A 27047-nucleotide genomic window follows, 5' to 3' on the forward strand; every position below is an offset into this window, starting at 1 on the left:
CCTGCTGGCTTTGTAGAAAACCTTTGGTTTGACCCTGACCTTGAAGTCTCCATAACACCGGCCACTCTTTATCCCTCTGGCTCACACAGGCCATTAGCCGGAGCGGCGGGTCTTTTGAGGACTGCTGGGAACAATTTCCATCCAGGTATCGGACGGAAATCACAGATTCTTTTCTCAGACAGCTGTGGGCCCACAGGCGTGTCCTCTGGGCCTTGGGACCCCAGGGCAGGGCCTGCCATACAGAAGGCGCCTATTAAGTGTCTGCTCACTAGGTCTGAATGGGCGTCAGCTGCTTACCCGCTCTGCTGAGGCCTCCGAAGTGGTACTCGTCCAGGATTGTTTTCCGCGGGGAGTTTACTCCCGAGCATTGACGAGCAGGTGCGTGAAGATCGGGACAGAGAGGTAGCACCTGGCAGCTGACGCTGGCCCCACGCAGCCCGGCTCTGCCTGCCACCAGCACACCCCTTGTACTTCCTAACCTTTCAGAACCCCCTTCCCACAGCTCGGGGGGCTGCAGACAGACTGGCGTGGCAGTTGGTGGGGAGCCCGGTGCATTGGGTTTCGGGGGCTTAGTCTGTACGGGGGCCTGTTGACTTGCTAGGAGCCGGAGGTCCCCGGGACCAGGCCCGTGCGGGAATCAGCCCGAGAAAAGCCCGAGTTGAGCCCCCCACACGGCAGCCGACCCTCCCTGGTCAGACCTGGGCCCTCTCCCGGCCGCCTGTTGGAGAAGGCGGTCCTCACGCCGTGTTTCCACCTCGGAACGGCGTGCGGCCCGTGTTGAGAAGGGAGGCAGACAGGACCCATGCCGGGCTCCGCGCAGTGCCTGGCGGGGGCCCCGCGGCTGTTTGTTGCTGGAGAAAGCGGAAATGCCACCTGACGATGTTGCGGCCCATCTGTGTGTGACATACTTAGGAGGCTTGCCACACGGTGAATTGAGACGCTGCTGCCTTGTGTCCTTTCTGTCCCTCTGGTTGGTGACAGGCTAGCGGCCGTGGGTCAGGCTGCCTGCCCGCGGGCTGAGGTGGGGTGAGGCCCAGGCCTCGGCCCACCGCCGCTGCACAAAGGGGATGCCGCCCCCACTCCCGGCGGGGAGCCCGGCCTGGCCCCAGTGCCTCCAGCAGCCCGGTGCGTGCGCAGCCCGGGAGGTGGCCTGAGCGGAGGCAGAGCTCCTGTTAAACCGAGCAGACGTAACCGAGCCCCAGATGCCGCACAGATAAGTCCCCGCTGGGCCTGCACTTTCCCTGCGTGGAGCCGGGACAGTCACCGCGGCTTCGGCCCGGGCCGGCGAGGGAAGCCTCTCGGGGTTAATGCTAACTAGCCGCACGGGCTGCGCCCCCCATCTGACGTCCCGGGCCTCAGCGTCCCCATCTGAAATGGATGATAAATGATCTCCGTCCCCAGAGTTGTTGGCACAGCGGACCCACACCGGCTGGCGCGGGGAGGCCCGCGGGCGGTACGGACGTGTGCAGGAGCAGGTGGTCAGGCCAGCCCCAAGTTCCACCTGCCTGCTTGTTTTTGGAAGAGACGCTTCGGGAAGTGAGGGCTTCCCCCACGCAGTGGCACCTGCCCAGGGGGCCCCAGATGCCGCTGAAGCCTTCACGGGTCATGGCTGCTGGGGGGAAGCAGGGCCACTTTGGAATGCCAGCCCTCGGGACACCCAAGCATGCTTCATAGTCCCGTCTTCTTTCCTTCTTTCACTAGATAGTGAGCCCCGCGTGGGTCGTTGACCCAGGTGTTTGGGACCCGCGGGGACACTTGGCCTCCGTTTCTATCCCCACGGGAAGGTCTGGCTAGCCTGTCACCTCAAGGCCACCTGTTCATGTGCCCCAAGGGCCCCGAATTCGAAAGATCCATTCCAGCGAACTGCACCGATTAAATAGTAATGAAGCCATTTTAAAAGGTTTTTGGAATGAGCGTGGCATAAATAAAACAGGAAGTTAATTCATTTCCCCATTTTTTATTGATCAAAGACGCGTCAGCTGCCAGTCAGGGCGTCTGATCCGCAGGCCTCAGCAGCGTGGCCCCGGGCGGCCGGTGTCACTCCAGAGGGACGGCATGTGATTTGTCATCGTGAGGCGTAGCTTTAGTGTCCTGTGTTGGGACGTTTCAGGAACACTCCGCGATGCCCGTGGAAAGTCGAATACGGAGCCCCGCCCCCGCCCCCGCCCCCGCCTGCCTCAGAAAGATGCAGGGATTTTGAAAGGAAATCTGTTGTGTTGATGAGGTCGACACACCCCATCTCCCTCGGGGGCTGTGCTGTCCCGGCCGTGGGGGGCGTGGGAGACAGTGCCGTGTATCTCCTCGTGGTCCCTCCGTCTTGACTGTGAGCCCAGAGCCTCAGACACACCACCCCCTGGAGGCCTTTGGCCCCCTCCCTCCCTCTCCCCCAGCCTCTGGGCCACAGCTTTGAGCAGTGAGAGGCCAGCAGAGGTGTGGACCAAGGGCCCTGGTCCGTCTGGGGTGTGGGTGCTCCCCAGCTCCAGGAGGGAGGTTGGCCCTGAGTGCAGATCACAGGGCCCTGGGTCGTGGGGGCCAGTCGTCTGCCTCCACTCTCCCCGGGCGTGGCGTCACAGGGGCTCTGGGAGCAGGGACTTCAGGATGTCCCGAGGGAGGTGGCCCCAGTGTCCGCTGGTCCCGGAAGTCAGAGGGCAGGATTTTCTCTCCCCGTTTTACAGATGGAGGAACAGGCACGGAGAGGACAGGTTGAGCTGGAACGGCCTGGCCGGGGCTGTCCCCACCAGAAGTGCCAGCTGCGGGTCAGGAGCTGGGCCGCCGTGTCCTGCCCCTGGTGGAGGGCTGGAACATGGGGAGCAGCCTCTCCGGTCAGGGACAACTTACAGGGGCCAAGGGAAGGTCAGGGGTCTCTGCGGAGCCCAACCTGGGGCTTTCCCGGTGGAGCCCCACATCGGCTGAGCATCACCGTGGGGGGCAGCAGGGCCCCTGGCCTCCTGACGCAGCGGGCGAGGCGGTCATGGGGCTTCCCCTGACACAGGCCCTGCAGGAGGAGGTCAGGGGGCACCCGGAGGGGTGTTCTGCGAGCCTCACTTTGTCTGTCTGTGGAATGGGGTAATCACATCCCACGCCTTCCAGGGCCCCTGCAGGCGTCCAGTGGGTTTGTGCAGGGGGGCACGTCCGGTGCCCGGGTGCCGTGAGCTCCCTCCACGGAAACCCTGCTCAGACCGACCGCACATCCCCGGCCGCAGCCTGCTGAGCAAGAAGCTTTGCCTCTCTGGGCCTCAGTTTCCCCCCGTGCACCTGCCTGTCAGTGCTGAAGTACACAGGCAGCCCCTGAGGGACGTGGCCGCGACACAGAGTCCCCGGCACTGGGCGTGCGTGGTGGACCTTGGGTGGGTGTGAGTTCTGGGGGCAGGGTGTCCGATTTGCGACTCCAGCTCGCCTTCGAGGGGTCACAGGAGAGGCCACGGAGGTGTGAAGGCAGCCCCGCCCGGTGTCTCCTCCGTGTGTGGCAGGCGGTGGCTCCCCGATCAGCAGGTTGGTGTCAAAGCCACCAAAGAGAAGTGGCCATCGCGGGTCACACCGGGGGGCACGCGGAGGCCTCGAGGCTCAGATGCGGGGTCTTGGCTCTCAGGGTCGACTCTGCCTCTCGTGCCCGGGATCCCCTCGCTGGGGCAGGCCTTCCAGGGGCTGAATGACGGCTGACAGTGGGCAGCAGGCCCTGCGAGGCTGGCGGAGGGCGGCTGGGCACGGAGCCTGGGCGTTCCGGCTAATCTGATCTCAGCCTGACGAGTAGGCGGGACGGAGGGGTCGGGAATCCGCTGCGCAGGCGGCCCGCCTCTTGGCACGGTGGCCAGGGCCCTCCCCGTGGGCCGGGGTTGGGGAGCAGCGGGCAGGGCAGTGCCCTAAGCAAACACAGCGGGGGCCTACTCGGCTCTGGGCCGCCTGTCACTTGTCACAGGGCCAGTTGTCCCGGGACAGACCCTTATTGTGGCCGCTAAGCAGGACTTCTGGGGCCGTGCGCTCGCCTCCAGATGCCAGGGAAGCTGTGTCTGGCCGTCCTTCGTCCAGGGCCTGGAGGACCAAGCAAAGAGAAGAAGGCCACTCGCCCCTGAGGCCACAGGGACACGGCCAGCAGCCGGCCCTTCTTGGGCCTCAGGACAAGGATGGGCAGCTTCCGGCCTGGCACTGGCCGCTGTCTGGGCCCTCCCTCACCTGCCGTCGCTCAGCCTGTGGCTGGGATGTGCCGAGACGTTCTCTCCCCGTCTCGCCCTCGGGAGCCTCTTTCCCAGAGTCTGAAGCTGTCTGAGCGAGGGACCGTGAGCTTCTGGCTGTCCAGGCCTCGGCCGCCGCCCCTCCTGGGCCCAGGGCGGTGGGGAAGGAGAGGCCGGCCATCGGGCGATTGGACTGGAGCTGCAGAAACAGCAGCTGCCCCCGCTTGGTGGAAAGAGGGAGGAGCCACGAGTCCGGGCACGGGGCCGACCCGCCCTTGCCGCCCCTGTCCGTGGCCGATGAGGGGGGTGGAGGGACCGTGCGCCACTTGCCAAGCACATTGGCCAAGAGGAAGCACCGGGACTCTCGGACACCCGTCCTCTCGAAGGACGTCCCTATCCCAGAGCAGATGTGGGTTCCAGTCTTGGCTCGGGAGCCTCAGTTTCCTCTCCTGAGAAATGGGTGACTGATTGGAGGGTGGGGAGTGAGGGCATCATGGCAGAGCCGCAGAGGTGGGCGGACATAAGGGGAGGTCTCCGTGAAGGAGGCCCCCTCCTCCCGGTTCTGCCGTGTCCGTCTCTCTGGGGTCAGAACCTGTGTGCCTCAGTTTCCCCAGGGCCGGCCTTTCGTGGGCCCTGAGCGGCACCGGGCTCGCCGTGGAAGGCTGGGGCCCACGCGGCTGCCGTTGGGGAGGGGCCAGGCGGGCAGACGCTGTGCCCACAGGGCAAGGGGCGCCCACCCGTCCTGAGCCCCGAAAGGAAGCCTGGCCTCGCCGGCTGCGATTATGGCGAGGAGCTGTGTAATTAACTCTAAAAATGGGAGGCTGAGGAAATAAAGTGGACGCTTCGGGGAGATTGGAGTCAGGCGATGCTCAGACAGCAACGGAGCCGGCCGAGGCCGCAGGGTGGGCGGGAGGGTCTGAGACCAGCGGGGACGAGCGGGTGCCAGCTGGGGCGGCGTGTTGGCGGCCACAAACCGGGGGGCTTAGGGCAGTGAAAGTGTATTTTCCCGGCCGAGCCGTGGGCCTGGCTCTCTCTCAGGGCCCCTCCCAGCTTCCGCGGTTTTGCTGGCCGTCGCGGTAAAATACAGGATGTACAAGATTTACCATTTTAACCATTGATATTTTATTTATTCATTTATTTGTTACTATTTTTTTTTTTTAAGGGAGAGAGCATGCAAGTGGGGGAGGGGCAGAGAGAGAGAGAGAGAGAGCGCGCGCGCGAGGGAGGGAGGCTCCCAAGCAGGCTCCGTGCTGACGTGGGGCTTGATCCCACAACCCTGGGATCATGACCTGAGCCGAAATCAAGAGTAGGACACTCAGGGGCGCCTGGGTGGCGCAGTCGGTTAAGCGTCCGACTTCAGCCAGGTCACGATCTCGCGGTCCGTGAGTTCGAGCCCCGCGTCAGGCTCTGGGCTGATGGCTCGGAGCCTGGAGCCTGTTTCCGATTCTGTGTCTCCCTCTCTCTGCCCCTCCCCCGTTCATGCTCTGTCTCTCTCTGTCCCAAAAATAAATTAAAAACGTTGAAAAAAAAAAAAAAAAAGAGTAGGACACTCAACCGACTGAGTCCCCCAGGTGTCCCCATTTTAACCATTGTTTTAAATGTTTATTTTTGAGAGAGAGAGAGAGAGAGAGAGAGCAGGGGAGGGGCGGAGAGAGAGGGAGACACAGAACCCGAAACAGGCTCCAGGCTCCAAGCTGTCAGCACAGAGCCCGACGCGGGGCTCGAACTCACGAACCGCGAGATTGTGACCTGAGCCCCCCCAGGCGCCCCCATCTTAACCATCACGGTGTCACGGTGTCACCTGACAAGATCTCTGTCATTTCCAGAACTCGTTCATCACCCCAGACTACATCCGTCCCCGTGAGACACTGACTCCCTGTCTGCCCCGGCCGGCTCCACTGTTCTTTCTGTGACTCCCTGTTCTGGGTGCCTCGTGTAAGTGGACTCCTAGCGTCCCTCCGTCTGAGTCTCGATGCTTCAGGAATGGCAGACAAGGCTGTCCACCCCAACAGCTATGGCTTTGCAACTTAGATTGATTAGAAAAAAATTAAAAATGTAGTCTCTCGGTCAGATTAACCTCATTTCAAGTGCTCAGGGGGCACATGTGTCTGGTGGCTGCCCTGCTGGACAACACATACCTCGAACTTATCCATCCTTCCAGAAGGTTCTGTGGGGGCGTACTCTTGTAGGCTCATGGGGATGAAAGAGACGTGAGCAGTAGCATCAGGTCTGAGCCGGGATCGGGCCTCAGGCCAGAACGTGTTTTGCTGTTGGACGCATCTTGGTCGTCCTTTGTCTACTGAAGAAATGGGAGTCCGTGCCATCTGCAGACCAGGGCGTGTGGGATCCACGATGGTTCACGGACACGGACGCTGGTGCTGAGCTCGGGGAAGGGGGCCTCCTTGTCCTTAGGGGCACTCACATATTTGGGGGTACCGGGGTCATGTCTGCAGTTTGCTCTCGCACATTCAGAAAACCCCCACACAGCCGGTGCGTCAGCATCGGCCGTGACCGGTGACCCACCCTGGCCAGGACAGGAGGAGCGGCCCAGGGTGGAGGGCGCCCGGGGTGGGTGCTAGGCCAGGGCGCCGCGTGCCTCGAGGGCATTCTCTGAGCAGCTGGTTCCCCAGGTCGACCGTACCTTCTGATTCTGGCCTGTCCTTCCTTCCGTCTGTCCCCGCGTCTGCGTTTCCGGGGGGCTGGCGCTGGCCCTGTGATTCTCTTGCCGTGGAGCCCCCGGGCCCTTAGTGAATGGTTACTGGTGGGGACGACCGGTCTGAAGTTCCGGGCCCCTTCAGCCCACACGTTGCTGTCCTTGCCTCTGACGCGCCCTTGCTGACTGGACTGGGTGGACCGACGGTCGTCGCACCGCATGGCTCTCTCTGTGCCATCACGGTGCACGGCCCAGCCAGGCACGTCCTGTTCGGAAACCGGGCCACAGGCGCCGAAGCCGCTGTCCCTGGTCCTGTAAGTTGGAATCAGTGGACAGGACTCGAACCTGGGGCCAGAACAAGTCCGGATGGTGCTCTCCAGGAGGCCCGGCCCGCAGGCCCCGTGTGTCCTTCACCAGCAGCTTCTCCACAGGGACTACAGCCGGCCATCCCGTTCACCCCCAGCCCCAAGCCTCCAGCCCCCGTCACTTTGCCAGGCCCAGTGTCGCCGGGTCACCGGGTGGAGGAGGTGCCCCAGTGCTGATCGGGAACCCTGGCCCTGTGCACCCCCAGCCTCCCACCGTGGCTGGCGTGTCCACTCCCGGGGTCCGCCACGGACGGCTTCCACGGACCGCTCCCGGCCTTTGGTTTCATCACATCTACGATAATTGGGGCGGGCCTGCGCCAGGGAAGACCGGTGCGTGTGCGTGTGCATGTGCGTGCACGCGTGTGTGTATGTGAGGGGCGCACGTGTGCAGGTGCCCGTGTGTTCACACGCTGGTGTTGCTGATTCGAGACTACATTTGCAGCCGCGATCGTCAGTGCTGGGTCCCCCTGGGCAGGGGGGGCGGGACAAAGGGTCAGGAGTGGCCGGGGTGAGCTGGGGGCGCCTGTCACCTCTGGCCCAGCGGGGCAGCGGTGGTGAGGCCCCCCCCCAGGGCAGGAATGTGCGCCCGGGCACCCGCCACTGCCTTTACGCTCTTCTCACAGACCCTGGGGGCTCAGTGCTCTTGTCTTCTCTCCTCTAGTTCCTGTGTTTAAAGAACATCCGCACCTTCCTGAAAGTCTGCCATGATAAATTCGGACTCCGGAACAGCGAGCTGTTTGACCCCTTCGACCTCTTCGATGTCCGAGACTTTGGGAAGGTGAGTGTCCGGGCACGGTGGCCGAGCGCCGGCTCTGTGCGGGGGGGCCCCGACGGGACAGGCCTGCCTCCTCCGGGTCTCGCCACACCCAGGGTGAGGTCAGGTGTCCAGAATCCGGGAGGGCAGAGGGAAGGCAGGGTGTGGACTAGGACACAGCCGGGGGCGGAGCCCTGGCCCTGCCTCCCTGGCCGGGGCATCTGACGTATACTTGCTCCCCCGAATCTCCACTCTTCACGGGAAGTCGGGCAGGTGTCACCGCCAGCCCGCCCGGGGGTCGCCTGAGATGCTGCAGGGGCACGTTTACTCGTGGAAAGATCCGTGGCGGTTACGCTCAATGCCAGGAGAGCAGCCTGGCTCCCAGCATGTGTTGGGCGAGGAGGGGGTGATGACCCGAACCCCCAGGGTTCCTGGAGGTGATCCTCGAGGCCTGGGCCAAGCAGCTCAGAAGTCTCCCCGTGTTCTCGGAAGCGCCCTTTGTCAGCTGTCCCGCAGAAGCCCTGTGGGTGCGGGTGAGAAGGTACCTGGGGCTGGGCAGGTACGAAGGCCGGAGGCTGGCGGGGGGTTTCAGCTCGTTTGCGAGCTGGCTCCCTGGTGAGCCTGCCTTCATAGTGGCCAGAGACATCACCCGCCATCTGAAAGCACATCCTTTTAAATGGCTGGAGTCGGGACCATGATACCGTTTGCTGGATGGAGGCCGAGGGCTTGAGGGAAGGCCTTGTTCTGTGCTGCCTGGAGTCGGGTGGCCCCCCGGCCCCGTGGGCTCTCAGAGGACGGCACCGGGGAGCTCTGCCCTCGGCTGCGCTGGCACGGGCTCTGTGAGACAGTCGCTTCCCAGACTGCCCAGCGAGCCACTTTCCACCTGCTGATGGGAAGTATCGGGAGATGTTTATTGCTTAATCTATCCGAGGACCATTACCGGGGACTTGGTGTTTGAGGAAACGTTCTACGAATACGTGATTTACGAAACGCAGGGAGAATTTTGTATTTGCAGTAACAAGCGCTGAGAAGTCCGTTCGCAGAGGAACCTTCCTTGAGACGCGATGAAGTGTCAGATTACTGTCAGTAGCTAGGATTTTCCCATAAGCCACCTGGCCCGATGGTGTCCCCCCCCCCCCCCCCTTCCCTGGTCCTGAAATCCTCTAAGAAAGAGATTCAGGGACCGGCTCAAGAACCCATGTCTGTGTGATCAGCACCTCATAGAGGTTTCCGTTTCCCCTTGAACAGCTCAGTCAGTTCCCTGTGCCCCGGGCCGCGTGTGTCCGAGCGGCAACCGAGGCTGGGGTGGGGCCAGGCAGGTTTCCTCTCCTAGAAGTGGGCTTCCCAGTCCTCGGGGCTGCTTTCCAGTGGATTGGATCTCCTCTCCCGTTCTCCTTTCTCCTGGGGAGCGGCAGTGCCCTGGGCTCTGGAGAGGGGCCTCCCGGACATACACCCACGCTCTTCACCTGTGTGCACACTCACGCAGAGACACTGCTTTGCACTCACATGCTTTCATACGCACTCGTGCATCCACACTCGGGATCACACACACACACACACTCAAGCACACAACCGGTAGTTAAAATAACCATATGGAGAAAAAGACGGGATAAACCTCGGCCAAGTTCATTTCTTGGCGAATAGTTAAAATGCAAATGACCCAGGCTGCAATTCCCTTTTGCTTTTGATTTGCCACAGCCGAATGCAGTGATGTCGGGCGCGCGTAAATTCGGATCAAACTCTCATCCTGCGACTCGCCAGCCGTGTGGCCACGCGGTTTGCCAGGGGGCGCCCCTCGCGCTCATCGGCGGTTCCGGGGAGGCGGCTTGGGTCCAAGGTGGACGTGCCAGGTCCACCCAGAGGGGCCGCGAGGACGCCGCTTCCGAGCTGGCCTCCGGTCCGCCCACGTGCGCTGTGACGGTCACTGGCGATGCTTCGCCACACCGTGGCATCTGCTGTGGGGAGCCAGGCGTGGTGTGGAGGTGGTGTGATGGCCCAGACCCCGGCGCTGAGCTGTGTGCAGGGGGGGGGGGGGGGGGGCCTCGGTTCATGCCCTGCGCCGACGACCCTTTGCTCCAGGAGGGGCAGGGCTCGGGCAGAGCTCCCCCATCCCGCCTCTGCTTTCTGTGTGTGACCCTCGAGTCAGACCGCTTGAAAATCTCACCCTGCTTACTGGCTCGACCACTGGGCCGGTGACACGGTGCCTCTGACCTCGGTTTGCCTGGCTATGCAGGCGGCGTGGCACCCAGCCGTCAGTAGCTGCTCCTGAAACGGCGGGCATGTGTCGCTGTCCAGCCCCCGCCCCCAGGTCTGGCCAGGACAGAACTAGAGCCTCACAGATCAGCGGCAGATCTCCTGCTTTTTCCCTTGTTATCTTCCTCGTAAAGACGCAAGTGTGCATCTTTGGAAGACGGGGCCGGATGGCTAAGTGCACAGACTCTGCACCCTCGCGGGCTGTGTTTGAGTCCAGTGAGCGGCTGTGCCCGGGTCGCTCAGTTTCTCCATGCCCACCCCCCCCCCCCCCCAGTAAGGTCTGTTGAGCAGAAAGTGCAATTGGGTTTGTGGAGTGCCGACACCTGGCTCCCGTCCCGGGCAGCTCGCCCTTGTTTTCACCTCCCTTCCCCTCGTGCCTCTGGCCTCTTGTTGGCTGCGTGGGAGCGTGGGAGGCACGTGGGGCTCCAGGCAGAGCCTGGCCTGCCCCTTCTGCCCGCTATGCATCTGGCCAAGCGTCCTCCTTACGGGTCTCCTGCCCTGCACGTGATTCTCATCAAGGGAAACCTGTGAGTGGGTAGCAGCACTTCCAAGCTGGGGGCCAGTGGAGGCTTGGGCCTCTGGGTCGTGCTCTCCCCGTAGCGGCCCCGGCCTCTCCTGGTGTCCAGGGAGGGGGATACCCTGGGAGAATAAATCGCCAGCAAGGCCCCAGCGTCTGCGGCCTGCTTTGCTTGGTGCACGGACACACGGGGACTCTCCCGCTCCTGGACCGTGGCGCTGGGCAGGGCAGGGCAGGGCGCAGCAGCAGGCAGACTGGGCCTCCCGGGCTGGTGATGATACGGAGCTGGTCTGGTTTCTCATTCACTGTTTTCTGAGATGGGCCTGGGAAGGTTCTTGCACAGAGTCCCTCTGGGCACAGAGACACAGCCAAGTTTCTATGCGTCTCTTCAGGGACATCTACTGAGATTTCCCATGGGCCTGGATTCGCCTTTTGGCCTCCAGGAGCCCAGCCAGGACACCACGGCTCTTCCCGATGGGCCTGGCGGCCACCATTGACGTCAGACCGTGAAGATGTGACCGAATGCTCTGCCCTCCCTCTGGCCCCCCCGCGGTTGGCCCTGGAGCGGTGAGAGTCCCAGCCAGCAGGGAGGCAGCGTCTGTCCCGCTACTGAACACCGAGCTCTGTAGGATCAGAACCGACTCGTCGTCTCCTGGGCGGGTGAGGCCAGTGGGGCAAAAGGACTGATCTCCGTAGCCGGGCGATTGCTGCCGACCAGAACCTTCTGGGAGCCTGGGTTCAGGGGGATGCTGAAGCTTCTTCTTCCGGGGCACGGGTTTGGGACTGGGGGGGTGGGGTGTAGGGCCAGGGATTGGAGGGACGGGTTTCTTTCTCACTGGCTGCTGGTGTTCATGGCGTCCGGGCGGGGAAGGGATCCTTACGGAGACGCCGGTTAGTCTCAGGCTGCTTTAGAAATTTCCAGATTTTTTAAAATTTATTTTATTTGTTTTATTTAAGAAGGTTTGTGGTGTTCAGATCCTGTCCCTGTCCTGGGTTTTGTTGTTCCTTTTCTAAACAGCCACCTCTCAGCTTCCCAAGCCTTCATATTGTTGGAGTCGTTGCTTCAGGAGAAAAAGCATTCGTTCATTCATTCATTCACCCATCCACTCACCCACCCACCGTCTGTTCACACGTCCATCATCGTAGCCACTCACCACTCGCCCGCCCCCCCCCCCACACACACATCCGTCTACCATCCCCCCGTGTACCCAGCAGTTAATTTACGGCACGTTTGTGGAGCACCCGCCGTACCAGAGAAGTTGCATGGCCTTTGCCCTCCAAGGGGGAGCCCAGATTAGCTGTTGTGCCATCAGCGGTAGAAGAAAGGAGAAGGTGAAAACCCTGGGACTTCCCCAGGAGCTGCCCGGCCCTGGCCCCTCTCTCAGCCGCGACACCAGGAGGATTTCCTCCGCGATCGTGCCCTAGGGAGGATCACGCACAGTGAATGCACGGCCCGTGTTGCTGAGGAAAGCGCTGAACCCCTCTCTCCGGGGATACCGCTCGGAGCTGGGGCTGATTCCCACGATCTTCCCGTGTGCAGACCCAGCCCGCCCCCCAGTTCCTCGGGCTTCTCCTGCGGCCTCCGCTGGGGCAGACTGGGCCGAGCAGGGCACGTGCAGAGGGGAGCTGGTGTTTTGGGGCCCTCGAAGCTTCAGAAGGTGTTTTCTTAACCCAGGAGGCGTGCTGGGACAGACCGCGTTGGCTGGGTTCTCTGCTCCCTGGCTTAGGGCACCCGGGCAGACCCTCAGCAGAGGCCTTGGTGGGGTGGTGGGCAGGTGGACCCCTGGAGACCCTTGAGGGCGGCGGGAGCCCTGGGCGCAGCCAGCCCCCCAAGGAGCGAGCCCTGCTCGCCGGGGGGAAGCCACTGTGCCTTCCTTCCAGCACCTTCTCTCATGTGGATTCTTTTGGAGCGAGGCGATGGAGGCGGCCAGCAGGAGAGGGAGGGGCTTCCTGTCCGCCAGGCCTGGGTGGGATCTGGGCTTTGCAATTACTTGGGCTCCTCCAGCTTTCCTTTCCACAGGGATACATACAACACAGATGCTGTGACCCCCCGTGTGGCATCGATACGAGGTCTGAGTGAGGAAGTGCGAGACGGGCCCCAGTCGACTTGATCGAGTACTTTGTCCCTCTTCCTGCTGGGTCACCCGGCAGGCTCCGGCAGGAGCTGGCAGACCCGGAAAGTTGGTTCCGGAAGTCTTTCCTTTTTCTGGTTGCTTCCTGGGTGTTTCTTGCGTTAAAGGGACCAGGTTTGGTGGGCGGGCGTGGGGAATGTGGGGCTTGCTGGTGAAATCCTGCCACAGGCGGACCCTTCCCTTCTCCCTGCGTGCCCCCTGTTGGATGCACACGGCCCAGCGTGGGAACAGGTGGCCCGCATCAGCTGGGCCTTCCAGAGACGCCGTTGCCCCGGCCTGGAAGCCGGTTGGGAGTTTTGGGAAAGAAGATCCTGGAGAGACTGCACTTTCTGTGGCTTTCTGCTGGCATTTCGGTCCCTGGAGGTGGCAGAGTGGTGGCCCCACCTCCTTATTGCGCGCTGGCCCCCGGGGTGAGCTCATTCCTCAGCCCACGTCATGCAGCAGGAGGCGAACCCCAGGCTGCAGGGAGTCGCAGAGGGCTGGCTCTGGGCTGTCCTTCCCTCGTCCGTCAGGAGTGGCAGTGGTCATGTGCGGGGCTCCGTGCTGCTGTGCTGGCCTCCTTAGGTCCACGAGCTCCGGCCGTCCCTCAGGGACCTCATGAAATAGGGAGGGAGCCGAGGCCCAGAGAGAAGACGCATCCTGATGGGGGAACGGGAGGTCTCTGTTCAGGTCCTGCCGGCAGAGGTCGGTTGTTACGCGTTCCGCTGCCCCTTCCCTCCCGCCCGGCCGGGCCGCTGTGTGCAGGGACAGGGCGAGGTCAGCCCTGTGGAATTCTGCACATGGGTTGGGAGCTAGGCCAGAGGCCAGTGTGGAGGCTGGCGGGGGCAGATCGATGGCCAGGAGGCCGGTGTGGAGGCCCGCAGCGCTGTCTGGGGAGAGGCCGTGAGAGGCCTAAACCAGGATAGAGCTGACCGTTAGCCCTTTAAAAGATGCGGGGCAGTGAACGCATGACTTTCGGAATGAAGGTCAGAGCAGGTGCCGGTGACTCCCTCCTGCAGTGGCTCTCAAACCACTTTGGGCCTTCTCAGGAGGCAGGGAGGAGGCAGGGAGGGCAGGGCCTGCTGCATCAGGGTGAGCCTACTCTTACCTGCTTTCCTGGGCAGCACTGGTGCTTCTAGAAGCCAGGGGGAAGTGGGGCCGCTGAGACAGCTTTCGGGGCTCGAGACGGAATGTGATGCTGCAGGGCCGGGGCTGGTATCGGGGCCTGGGCGGCACCGGTCGCCTCACCCCCTGGGGCCGTGGTTTCCCCGTCTGTAAAATGGGTTTGCAGCTCGGCCCACTTCTGAGAAGTGTGGAGGAGGACGTGGCAGGGTGCGGCTGTGCGGGCTGGGTCTGGAGCCCTCGTCCCCACCCCGCCGAGCAGGTGGCTGGCAGCCTTGGCCGTGGGCCGGGCACAGCGGTGGTTCCTGCGGGAGCACCCGCCTCGTCCGGCCCCCTCGTCCGGCCCCTGCTGCGCCAGCCCCAGCATTGATTTCTCTGTTTAGCGCCTGCATCGACCAACACGTTCCCCCGGGTGCCGTCTGGCCAGGGAGGGAGGCAGCAGGCAGCCGCGGGGTATCGATCGGACCCCTTATCTCTGCACCCAGGCCCCGCGTTGCCACGTGTCTGTCCGTCCCCTCTTCCTGTTTGTTCACCAATCTGCACAGTCCTCGGTGTTCTCTCCAGGCCTTTGCGTCGCTCGTTTGATGAGCCCCAGGCGCTGACGCTGCGGCCACCGTGACGTCGTGGGCCAGGCGCTCTGGTCCCACAGAGTCCACGGCGCACTAGTTACTTTTAAGATGCGGCCGCTGGGGGGCGCTCGCGTGCACACGCACTGGGGTGGGCGTGGTCCTCTGCTCCCTTCCCACGGGAGCCGTTGGCCGGGGGTGGGGGCGGTTGGGTGTTGGTCCCGGAGTCCCTGCGGGTCTCACCACCCCACCACCCCCCCAGCGTGGGAAGGTCTTGGGTGTGAGGCAGAAGCGGGGCGGGGGGGGGGGGGGTGGCGTCCTCTGGGCCTTTGTGTTGGGCGGGGCCCCGGGCAGGTGGCGGCCCCCAGACGCGGCCAGGTCTCCGAGCACCCTGTGCCTGTTGACTCCCGTCTTGCCGATGACTCATTTCTGGGGAGAGAGGGGGATTCGGGACCGTGGGTGTATGTGGTGGAAACGGTCACACCTGACAGCAGAGAAGCAGGGGTGTGGAGGAGATGGGCTCGGGAGGGGTGCGCCCAGGCCTCGCTGCACCAGGGCAGAAGGCTGCCCGCCTCTCTGGGCCTCGGTTTCCCCATCTGGGGTCAGACCCCTGCGGGGATGGCCTCTGGGGCGTGGTCGCTGGGGGTGGCCCTGTCGTCCCCCTGGGTGTCGGGCAAGCCGGCCAGTGTGTGTCGTCCTCTCCTCTGGGTCTGCTCTGCCCTGCAGGCCCCACCCAAGCGGCTGAGAGCGTTTTCTCTGCTGGGTGTGGTGTGGCTCATGCCTGCCTTTTTTCCTCTGTCCACAGTCAATTAAATATTAATTGGCTAATTGTTTCTCCCCGGTGCCCCGGGACATTGTTTCTGTGGAAGCCTGACAATTTGATGTTTGCAGCAAAAAATGCTGGATGAGAGTAAGAAGGAGAGAAGAGAAAAAAATAGCAAAATGTAAATAATTAATTGTAACAAGGTGTTCTTTCTTGGCACCCTGGGAAGCTCTTTTCAGGGGGTATTGATTCTTGTAAAGGCACCGAGGGGTCTGCAGTGCTGGCGTCAGCGGTAGGATCCGGCCTGAGAGTGGGGGGCGGCTCCCCTGAATCACAGAGAGTGTGGCTACGACCTTGTTGGCCGGGAGAGACCTCACCACTGCCCCTCCGAGAGCTTTGCCTCACCCCCCGCCCCCCCAGTGCTGCAGGTGTGGGGTGCAGGCCCCCCCTCCCCCCGACTCCAGGATTAGGGAGCTTGGGCCGGAGCCCGTGGATATTTATCCTGGGCGATCCTTTTTGACTTTTTTTTTTTTTTTTTTTTTTTTTTGAGACAGAGACAGAGCATGAACGGGGAGGGTGAGAAAGAGGGGGACACAGAATCTGAAACAGGCTCCAGGCTCTGAGCTGTCAGCACACAGCCCGACGTGGGGCTCGAACTCACGGACTGCGAGATCATGACCTGAGCCGAAGTCGGCCACTCAACCGACTGAGCCACCCAGGCGCCCCTTGACTTTCATTTTTTAAAAGCAATTTTGTATTGTGATAAAATGGACGTAACATATTATTGATCGTTTCGGCCATTTTAGTGCACAACCCAGTACGTTCGCGGTGTTGGGTGGCCGCCACCTCCTTCTCATTCCAGAGCCTTTTCGTCACCCCAGAAGGGAACTCGGCCCTCTCCCGTCCCGCACCCCGGCCCCTGGCCACCACCCACTGGTTCCCTGTCTCTGTGGGTTTGCCTGCTCTGGACATTTCATGTGCCTGCAATCAGGTCACATGTGGCCTTTTGTGTCTGGCTTCTTTCGCTCAGCGTCATGGGCCCCGGGGATGTCCTTGTGGCGCCTGCCAGAATTCCATTCTTTGTGGGGCACCCCGGTGGCTCAGCCTGTTGAGCGTCCAACTCTTGGATTTCAGCTCAGGTCATGATCCTAGGGTCGTGGGATTGAGACCCTTGTCGGGCTCTGCTATGAGTGTGGAGCCTGCTTGGGATTCTCTCTCTTTCTCTCTCTCTGTCTCTCTTTCCCTTTGCCCCTCCCCCACTTGTGCACTCTCTCTTGCTTTCAAAAAAAAAATATATATATAAGTTAAAAAGAACTCAGTTCTTCGTAAAGGCGGAGTAGCGTTCTGTTGTACGGATACACCACCTGTTGTCTCTCTGTCATCTGTGGGTGGACGTTGGGGCCACGCCTACCTTTGGCTGTTGTGGACAGTGGTGCTGCTGTGAACGCAGGTGTGCAAATGCCTGTTTGGTTCCTGCTTTCATTTCTTCTGGGTAAACACCCAGAAGTGGATTTGCCGGTTCCCGTGTTCAGTTTTTGGAAGAATTGCTCTAATAGTCACAGTGGCTGCACCATTTTGTGTTCCCGCCAACAGGGCACAAGCGTTCCGATTCCCCTGTATCCTCGCCAACATCTGTTGTTTTCTGTGTGTGTGTGTGTGTGTGTGTGTGTGTGTGTGTGTGTGTGTGAGACAGCCACTCTAGTGGGCGTGAAATCCTACCACTGTGGTTTTGATTTGATTTGCATTTTTCCCTCATGGTTGGTGACGTTGAGCACCTCTTCTTGTACTCGTTGGGCATCCTTGTGTCTTCTTTGGAGAAATGCCTGTTCAAGGCCTCTGCCCACCTTCGAATCCAATCCATCCAATCCTATTGAGCTGTAGAAGTTCTTTATGTATGCTGCATACTAATCCCTCGAGGTGCGTGGTGCACGGATCCTCCCCCCCCTTTCCACTGGTCACCTTTTCACTCCCCTGGCAGTGTCCTTCGATGCCTAACAGGCTTTGATGAAGACACATGTGGCTGTTTTTTTCTTCTGTTGTCTGGGTGTTTAGCATCCTCTCCAGTGAGTCACTTCCAAATCCAGTGTCATTTAGTTTTTCTCTTGTGTTTACTTGTAAATGTTTTATGGCCTTAGCTCTTACATCGAGGTCTTTGATCCCCTCTCGAATTAATTTTGGGATATGGTGGGAGTAAGTGCGCAAACCGTACTTTGTGGACGTGGAGGTCCTGTTTTCCCAGCGCCCTTGCTTGAAAAGATCGTCATTTCTGCAGCGGACTGTCTTGGTATATTTGAGGGAGGGCGGGTGTTGAAGACAGGACAGGGCCTCCATGGAGGGTTGGCCGGAAGCCCCCCGCCTCAGGGCAGTGAGGGAAGCGTTCATCGTCGGTTCGTCCGGGAAGAGTCTGCCCAGTCGGGCCCAGCTTCACCCGCCTCAAGATCCCCATCTTTAGAAGCCCCCCGCCGCCAGCACCGCCCCTGCTCGGGACAGGTGTCCACCAGGCACCTACCTGGGCCTTCCCTTGGGGGTGTCAGGCCCCTCCCCAAGGGGTGTGAGCCCAGGCCCCTCGGCAGCCCCGGACGGGGCCAGGGGCCCGTTCTGTCCCCGCTGGCCATCTGGTTGGAATCGGGGAGGCACACGTGCGTGCCACGTCCTGCCCGCTCCACCTGCCGGCAGGTGGGAAGCGCCCAGGTGCACCAGTCCGTGCAGACGTCATTACAGCAGCCCTCACGTCCGGTGCCCTCACGTCCGGTGCCCTCACGTCCGGTGCTCGTGGCTGAACCTCCGAGAAGAGCGAACATCTCGGCAGATGGGCTCTGTGGAGACTTGTATAATCGGCGGTTGATTTCTTGTCGGCGCTCGGGCCCCGGGCTTCCTCCGGATTCAGCGCCGAGCCAGGTGGGGTGGGGGGAGCTCGTGGGAACACGGTGGGGCCGGCTGAGAAGTCGGAGCCCGTTCCCCAGGGTGGCCGCCGGGATGCTGAGGGGTCGCCTGAAGGAGAGCTGCTAGTGAGCAGTGGCCACGAGGAGGCTCGGCGTGTATGCGGGGCGAATGTGGACACGGGCGGATGCGGCCGATTTCACGGGCGAGGAGGCCCGGTGCGCGAGGTCAAGGCCAGCCCCCTCACACTGGCCCGGGAAGGCGCGCCCCTGGCCTGGGCCGTCCACACGGACGTACCGGGCTCGGCACGGCCTTGTAAGCGTGGTGGACGTCGCGGGGCCCTCCTGGGAATGAAGTGGCCGCGGCCACAGCCCTCGTGGCACCACCACCCTGGCCCCTGGCTGCTGGCCGTTGCACGGAGGGCATTGACACCTTCGATCCTGGTCTCGTTCTCTGTGCAGGTCGGGGCAGGAAAGGCGAGCACTCCTGGGGTCTCTGTTGTTTTACGTATTTATCTCTTTAAGCAGGCTGCACACGCCGCACGGAGCCCGACACGGGGCTTGAACTCACCAGCCTGAGATCAAACCTGAGCTGAGATCGAGAGTCGGACGCTTAACGGCGCCCCAGTCCGGGGTCTCCTTAGGCCGGAGGCACCGTGCTTGCTCAGTGTCACTGTCGAGAAGGGGTGAGCTCAGAGCGGGGCCCGGCTGCAGCCCTCATTCTGTCCGTGAGGCCGTGGGAGGCAGCGGTTAGGAGCTGGGTCCTGCCGTGTCTGGGCTTGAGACCCAGAGGCGAGGGACCTTGGAGCAGGACACGGCCGGCTCTGGACATTCGGTGCCCCCCACCCCTTCCTTCCACAACCACTTAAGGAGCAGTGGCCACTGCTGGGCCAGGTGCAGGGGACAGAGTTGCGAGCGGGACGGACCCCGTGTCGTCTGCTGCTGTGTTGTCTGGGGGGGCGGGGGTTGCTCTCTCCCGCACGTAGGAGTTTGGGGTCTGAGGGCCGAGGGCTCCAGGGAATCTGCTGGGTCCACACGCCCGGCTTTGGTCCCCCAAGGACCCTTTTGAATACCCTCCTCTCCTCTTAGGGCCGCACGTTTTCAAATATTACGCCAGTGAAGCCAACGACGTTTATTAAGTAATTAGTTTTCCCGTTTTTAATTAATCAAAGGCTAATTATGAGTTACATCTCCAATTAGAGTTTCTGGTCCACGCCTGGTGGCGGTGCCCCACACGGAATGTGCTCCAGCCAGCCGGAAAGGGGGCGGCAGGAAGTCAGGGGTTGGGTATATTCAGTTTGGGGGTGTGCGGGGTGCTTGGAGACTGTGGGGACGGTGACCTTCAGGACCCCGCTTAGGGCCCCTATCTGTGCAGAGGGCACAGCCGGTCAGCACCGGGCACCGTGGCAGGTTGGCAGGCGTGGGGAGGCAGGAGAGGGAGCTCAGAGGGTGACGGGTGACGGCAGCCCCAGCCCCAGGCCACCCCAGGGCTCCTCGGTGTCATGGGGTCCCGGAGGGTCAGCCGGGGCGTTCTGAGGGCGGGCATCCGGGGAGGAAGGAGCAGTCTTCCGGCCCAGCCCTTGTACAGACGGGGACACGGGCCTGCTTTGTGACCTGCTGTGGGTCCGAGACAGAAACTGGCCTTTCTCTTCTGGCCCCGGGAGCCCAGGCCCCAGGCGATGGGGGGCTGAGTACAGCCTTTCAGGACGACCCGATGAGGCCCCGGGCTCAGCCTCGGACGGCAGACCCCCTCACCCGTGGGAGCTGCTGATGGCGTATCTCAGGGGGCACCCCGGCTCCCGGCCTGTGGCGTGGTCCCTGCATGTTTGCGCTTCTCCTGGCCCGAGGGCGGGTCACGCTGGGGCCCCTTCGGGCGCCGGGGCCCGGGGATGACAAGAGCGGACTGTTTGCTTTGCTTCCCCGAGACAGACTGCGTGCATCTGGCTCCGAGTTCTGTGCTGTTTCCGGTTTGCATTCCTCCTTGATCTGAGACTGAAATATTTTAGCTGGTGGCAAAAATGGCTCAGTGCCCTTCCTCCCTCCCAAGTGGAAGGAATGTTCAGGAAGAGTCTGGTGTCCTGGCGCGTTTCCTCGCCGAGTGGGCACACTCTCTGACCTGTGGATGAGGAAGGCAGGGAGGGCAGCTCACTCTCCTGGCCACTGGGGACAGGGAGGCCCTGGGCTGGGAGTCTGGGTGCCTGGTTTCCGGGAGGCCGCCAGCTGGGGCTGCGTCTGGGGCAGGTCACGGGGGAACAGCTCCGTGGTGCCTGCAGCCTGGCCTCCGCGGGCCGGGAGGTCCGGCAGTTGCTTAACTTTCCAGAGGCTTCCATTTCTCATTAGTCCTGCTTTGCAGCTTGGTAGTGAGAACGCGGGAAGGTGGCCACGGTGCTCCTCCCATGGAAGGTTCCGGAACTGGCACAGGGGTGCTTTTACCCTCCAGCAGGTAGTCGGGGAGCATTGGAAACGCAGGAGTGTGGCAGCAGGGGAGGCCAGGGAGGCGGCCGCTATGGACAGGGAAGCTGTAAACCATGAGGGCCACAGGCAGGTCAGGGAAACGGGCAGGATAAGAATGTTAAGTAGTGGAAATGATTCAGAAACACGACTCCAGACCCCAGATCTTAGGGAGGCTGTGGATCCCGGGGGCCAAGGACGGGACGGGGGTCAGACAGGCCCAGGCTTGGGTTCTGCCTTGTGCCGATTCAGTGGGTGAGCTTGGTCATGCTACAGAAGCTCGCTGGCCTCAGTCATCTCATCTACAAAATGGGAGTGGATAGGACACCAGCCTCGTGGGGATCTGAGGCTCGAGTGAGACCCACGTGTGGGACCCACCTCGAGGACCCCAGCCAGTGAACGCACAGAAATGCCTCCCAGCAGGTGCCGTGGAGGGGTGCACTCTGGAGGCCCTCGTCTCTGGCCTGGATTTCTTTTTTTTTTTTTTTTTCCAATCAAAAAATATTTTCATTGTTCATTTACTTTTGAGAGAGAGACAGAGACAGAGTATGAGCAGGGGAGGGGCCGAGAGAGAGAGGGAGACACAGAATCTGAAGCAGGCCCCAGGCTCTGAGCTGTCAGCATGGAGCCCGACGCGGGCCTTGAACTCACGAGCCATGAGATGGTGACCTGAGCCAACGTCAGACGTTTAACCGACTGAACCACGCAGGCGCCCCTCTGGCCTGGATTGCTAGATGGTTCCTGGTAATGGAGGTAGCCCGGGGCAGCTGGAGGTGGGTTCAGTCGACAGACAGAGGCACTTGAAAATGCAGGAGTAAGACAATTACGAGCGACAGGCTTTCTGCCCTGTTTTGTCCTTCTGCCGCAGCAAAGACCACACGCCTCCTCGGTGTAAAAGTAGTTGGTGCTGAGCTGGAGGCACCGATTCGTCTGTAACGTTTCTAATGGTTTCCCTATTAATTTAACTGGTGGAAATCACCCTGAGATGTCTTTCAAGTGGAAAAGGAGAGATGTCCTGATACTGTGGGCATATCATTAGGAAAAGCAAATTAAATCATGTTTAATGGTGTTAGAATCTCAATCACTTTGGAAGATAGAGCCAGTGAAGCAGGGAAATGAGAAATTCTGACGCCCTTTGGAAGGAGGTTTGGGAAAGGAGCACCTAGCCGTGCTCCTGGGAACGGCGGTGGGCCGGGCTTGGGGGGGGTGGGGGGAGTCCCAGCCGGTGGGATCCAGCCCTGTCACGGTGCTGGGTAAGTTCTCCGTCTCACAGGCTCAGTCTCAGCCAGCAGGTGTGGGGCCGTTGTGGGCCGGGGGTGTGTCTCCCCCCAAAGTCACCCCGAGGTGGAGGTGTTAGGATACGGAGCCTTTGGGAGGGGAGTGGGTCGTGGGGTGAGACTCGGGGGAGGGACCCCAGGGCGCCGCGAGAAGTCGGCCTCACCCAGCGTCAGGATCCTCTGTGGTTGTCGGCGGTCGGTGGTGTTCTGACAGCCGCCGGTGTGGACCAAGGGGTCCAACCAGCACTCTTGTGTCTCAAGGATTCTCTCCTCCAGGTCTTTTGGGTTCTGTCTAGAATTGGGGCGCAGAACCAATCCAGCCCTTCATTTTTTAAAGTTTATCAGAGAGAACGAGCAGGGGTGGGGCAGAGAGAGGGGGGCAGAGGATCTAAACTGGGCATCGTGCCGACGGCAGAGAGCCTGACACGGGACTGGAACTCACGAACTGTGAGATCGCGACCTGAGCCGAAGTCGGTTGTTTAACCGACTGAGCCCCCCCGGCGCCCCCAGTTTGGCCCTTTCGTGGATGCCTGACCGGGCAGATTGCTCTCCTCCGTAAGCTTCAGTTTCCTCATCAGAGAAGGGTGGGTGGCCCTGCCTCGGGACCTTTGTGGGTACGTGCAGCCCCGTGGGGCTGGGCTCAGAGTGGGGTCTGATCCGTCTGGAAGAGCTGTGGCCCCTTTGTACGGTGTGCATATTTTCAGTGGGGCCAGTGTTTTGTTTTTGAGTCGCTAATGGCACTTCGGAGATTATGTCTTTGCAACTTGCTAGAAATGATATCTCTAGCTCTCGTGAACATAAAAAAGCCTTTCTTGCGTAAAAAGAAAAAAAAACAGAGTTTCTCTTTCTCTCATGGTAGGTTCTCAGTTCCCTGATATGTCATAAAACATTTTCAACTTGACATTCTACCATTAGGGAGTCATTCCTTTGACTTTGTTCCTATTGATGTAGGTAACGCGTTAGGCTTTATCACTCGCTTCTCAGCACTGAGGAGTTTGTTGAATCCTCTCTCGAGGATGGGTTCTGATGAGGAACAGAAAAGGAGCTTGGGCTCTCCAAGGGGAGGACCAGCTGGGGGCCCCTGAGGCAGAGAGGCACAGAGCGCAGAAAACTGAATGAGCTCTCCGGCGGGGGGCGGGGGGGGGGGGGTTGCCAGCCCCGGTCAGGGAGGGCTGGCCTGCGGCCTGCTTGGGTTTGGTGAGGAGAGACATTTGAGGTAGTCAGGGAGGGAAGCAGGGGCGGGGACTGCGGGGCATTAGGGCCCCTTGAGAGGAGCAGCCCCTTCTCGATACTCCGCGAGCTTTTGCTGGGCACCAGCCCTGAGAGAGGTAGGGTGACTGGCTCTGGGACACACGGCTGACGCTGTTGGGGATGCATACAGAAGGCACTTAATAAGCGCCTTAGCACGACTGGAGGCATCCGAGGCGTGTTTGCAGGGGAGCGGACAAAATCGAGGTTGGTCCAGGGAAGCCAGCTGTACTGGAGAGGTAGGCCTGTCCTTCTGCCACGGAGGCCAATCCCTCAGCATCCGCCCTGTCCCTCTGGTGCGGGGTCTTCCCCCTCCCCCCCTCCCCCTGCTCTTTCTCCCTCTCCACCGGCCACTGAGACTCCCACTCACCCACCCCTGCGTCTCAAAGCACCAAACTCCCTGTTAAAAGTCGTACTGTTTCCCGCGCCCGTGTGGCCCGTCGGGGGCCCAGGAAACGGGGCTCCGGAGGTGGGAGGCAGGTGTTGTTGCATTTTCCAGGCTTGAGCTGGCAGGCCCCGCCCGGCCTTTGTCAGCGCCCACAACCCTCCCTTTGTGCGAGGAGGGATCTCCCCAGGAGAGAAACTTCGGAAATGAATCACTGTCCGTTAGCATTGTCCTTTACTCCGCCTTATCTGAGCGAGAGGCTCCCCGCCGGGAGGGAGAGGCGGGCGACGAGGCCCCTCCTTCCCTCCTGTCCCCGTGGGCGTGGCTGGGGCCTCTGCCCCTTTCCCACCAGCCTTCGGGAAGGGAGAGCGTGGCCCGCGTGTTTTGTGTGTGTGTGCGTGTTGTGTCTGCACGCGTGTGCATGTGCGTGTGCGTTTTGCGTCCTCTGTTGTCCCGTGCGCTTCTCTGCGGAGACGAGGGGCTCCCTGAGGGCTCACGGTCTCGGGGTGCTTTGCAAACGGGGCAGGGCCCCCCCCCCCCATTTTGCATTTCCTTCAAATGAAAAGTTCCTCGTTGTGGGGACTGTGTCTCTGGGCAGACATTCAGCCGGAAGCCGGCGGTGGGAGCCGTGGAATCCCAGGACGTGTTGAATCCCCTGGAAAACATAAGGTTGGGGGGTGGGAACGGGGGGTCCGGTGATGACCCCCATCCCAAGGAGCGGGGCCGTGGAGCCCCTGTGCCCTGCCCCGGGACCGTCCTGAGGTCATGGAGCCCTCGAAGACGGGGCTGGGCCCTCGAGCGGGCATTGCCGAACACTCTGGTGCTTGCGAGGCTCGTGCACACAGCACCCGCGTGCCTCCTCGCGGCCCCCTCCCACCCGTGAGCCCTCGGCCTCCTCTTTCCTGGGGCGGTGGTGGTACAATGCCCACGGCACAGAACTTACTGTGGCAGCCGCTTTAAGGCGTGTGACCATTGCCACCGTGTAGTTCCCGAGGACGTCCATCAGGCCGGAAGGAAGCCCCGGGCCCGTGGCAGCCACCCCCAGCCCCCAGCAACCGCCCGCCTGCTTCCGTCCCTCTGGACTCCCCTCTTCCGGATGCTGCGTGGAAATGGAATCCCGTGCCACGCGGGTTTTGTGTCTGGCCTCTTCCACTTGGCGTGATGCTTTCAGGGTTCATCGATGGGGCCAGCGCTTTGTTCCTGTTTATCCTCCCGTGATATGCCACAATCTGGCCGCTGTGGACTGCGCTGTTGTGAACGTGTGTGCAAGGATCTGTTTGAACGCCTGCTTTCGTGTCTTGGGGGCACGTGCCTCGGAGAGGAGTTGCTGGCTTCGGGTGTAGTTCTGTGTCGAACTGGCGGGGCCGGGGCCTTCCTGGCTGGGAAGACAGCGCGGTCGCCTCCCGGGGTTTGGGGTCTGACGTATTGAAGCAGGGTTGTTGCTGTCGCTTGGTCGCGGCTTTGTTTCAGGACCGCTGTGACGCTCTAACCGGCTGGCCGTCCCCGCCACGGGAGGCATGTCTGTGCACCGTCCGGGCTCCAGGAGGAGGGCTTTCTTGAGGGGGGTCACGTTCTCCCCGGGACCCGCCTGGCGCCGTTGTGTCCTCTCTCTGTCCCTTTCTACCGAGGGCTCGCTCTGTCTCCTCCCTCATCCCCACAACCCGCCATGGCCATCCCCAAATGGCACTCTTAGCTGCCGCCCCATCTCCGTGACCATCCAGCGGCCAGTGTGGCTGGAGAACGTGGTCTCTGTATCCCGGCTCCGGGATCTGAGCATCTCGGTGGGGCCAGGCGCTGTCCCGCCCCTCCTCCGCTGTGGCTGTGCTAGGACGTCTGGGGACAGGAGGGACAGTGAAGGGATAGGGGTGGGTAGGATGTGGGAGGGAAATGTGTCTCTGTCAGGAAGGACCAGTCAGTGTCCTCAGTAGCCATTGGATTCTGTGCACCCTTGTGCGTGGCTAGAAAGCGGGTTGGGGTCGGGGTGCCGGTGGGGGTCCCTGGACCGGCCGCAGGAGCTGGGGGGGCGGCTGGGGGCATCCGCGGCCGGCTGGACAGGGAAGGAAGGTCGTAGAGGGATGGGGTTCTGTTAGGCGGGAAGGTGTGCTGGGCACTGTGGGCTGCAGGGCTGGGGTGTCTGTGCCGTGACCGCGGGGCCGGGGGGCTTCTTTGGGTCAGACCTGGGTGGCTTTGCAGCTGGTCTGCAGCTGATTCCTCTGCCCGGTCCCTTCTGTGCAGGCCTCTGTCCCCGCCATGCCACCGGCGTGGCCCCTTCCGCGGCCTCCACGGCGCTGAATCCGTGGTCAGCTCTCTGCTCGGTCCTTCTGACTCCAGAGCGCCGTGCACCCTGCCGCCCTCCCCGGGTCCCGCGGTTTTCTCCTCGGGCCCCGTGCTGGCGCTTTCTCTCTGCCCTCCCCGTCCAGAGAGAGCCTGCTGGGCACGTGACGCACCCAGAGCGGTGTCCCAGGATCCTGGCCTCCCTCCCCGGCTCTGCCCCTCCCAGAGGCTCCCCTCCAACCCCCCCCCCCCCCCGGTGGCACCTGCTCCCCCTCAGTTGGGTCTGACCGGGCCGCTCTCAGCCGGGCCATCTTTGACGTCTGGAGCCAGTTTTTGGTGTGGTCACAGCTGGGGCCCGGGGATGCTCCTGGCATCTGGGGGTAGAGTAGAGGACAGCCCCAGAGGCCACTGGCCGAGGCTGGGGAACCCTGAATGATAACCCAGACCCACCGCTGCGCGCCTCTCTTGTTGGCGGCCGGGTCAAGTTCGCAGCTGGGTCATTTCAGCCTTTTCCGGTCTGTTCCCTCTACTGATGCCCTTGATCCCACTGCTGTCTCCAGCCTGTTCTCTGACCGTGCCGGATCTAAGTCTGATTGTGCCCCTGCTCTGCTCAAACCTTGCCTTGGGTCCCCTCATCCTCAGAGGAACGGCCACGCCCCCACAATGGTCATCATGGCCCAGGGGGCACGCCTGTCCCTCAGGCCCATCGCTCCCTGCATTGCCTGCCCTTGCCCAGCTCTGCTGGCCTCTCGCAGCTCCTCCATCAAGCCAGGCCACTTTTACCCCAGGACCTTCGCACGTGCTAGTCTTCTGCCTGGATCGCACTTTCCCCAGATGGCTGCTCGGCCTGACCCTCACCCCCTTCAGGTCCTCGCCCGCTTCCCCTGTTCTCACCACCCCTCCCCCACACCCCGTCCCCGTCCTCTGCCACGCTCTCTCTTGAGCACTGAGAACTATCCTACTTGCTTATGTCATTCTCCCCAGAGAACGCGGGTCCCACGGGGGCCGGGCTGCGTCTCTTGTCCACCCGTAGATCCGAGGAACCAGCGCAGCGCCTGGCACGTAGTTGCGGCCCCACAAACGTTTGCGGAATGAATGACGTGGCAGCACTTTCTGGAGATGACCTCAGGTGTCTTTCTTTCCTCCCCCAAATACACGGGGGCATCCTTCCGGGGGCCTGGTTCTTTCTGGAACACAGCTGGCATTTATCGTTCATTCTCGGGGCTCATTAAACAGACCCACAGCTCCCGGCAGAACAGG

At 61.8% G+C, this 27047-nt stretch overlaps 1 protein-coding gene across 4 annotated transcripts in view; it reads left to right on the forward strand.

Annotated features, from left to right (window-relative positions):
* VAV2 (vav guanine nucleotide exchange factor 2) overlaps positions 1–27047 on the forward strand; it is a 166345-nt gene that overhangs the window by 25500 nt on the left and 113798 nt on the right. For all 4 annotated transcript variants that reach the window (XR_014135996.1, XM_081790974.1, XM_081790973.1 and 1 more), the window contains exon 2: positions 7849–7965. Coding sequence is in view for 3 of the 4 variants with exons in the window: in XM_081790974.1 (XP_081647100.1) it covers positions 7849–7965 (117 nt within the window). In the remaining variant the exon portion in view is untranslated. The remainder of the gene's footprint in view (positions 1–7848; positions 7966–27047) is intronic.

Source organism: Panthera onca, chromosome D4, assembly GCF_046562875.1.
Source record: "Panthera onca isolate mPanOnc1 chromosome D4, mPanOnc1 haplotype 2, whole genome shotgun sequence".
In the NCBI taxonomy this organism is placed as follows: domain Eukaryota; kingdom Metazoa; phylum Chordata; class Mammalia; order Carnivora; family Felidae; genus Panthera; species Panthera onca.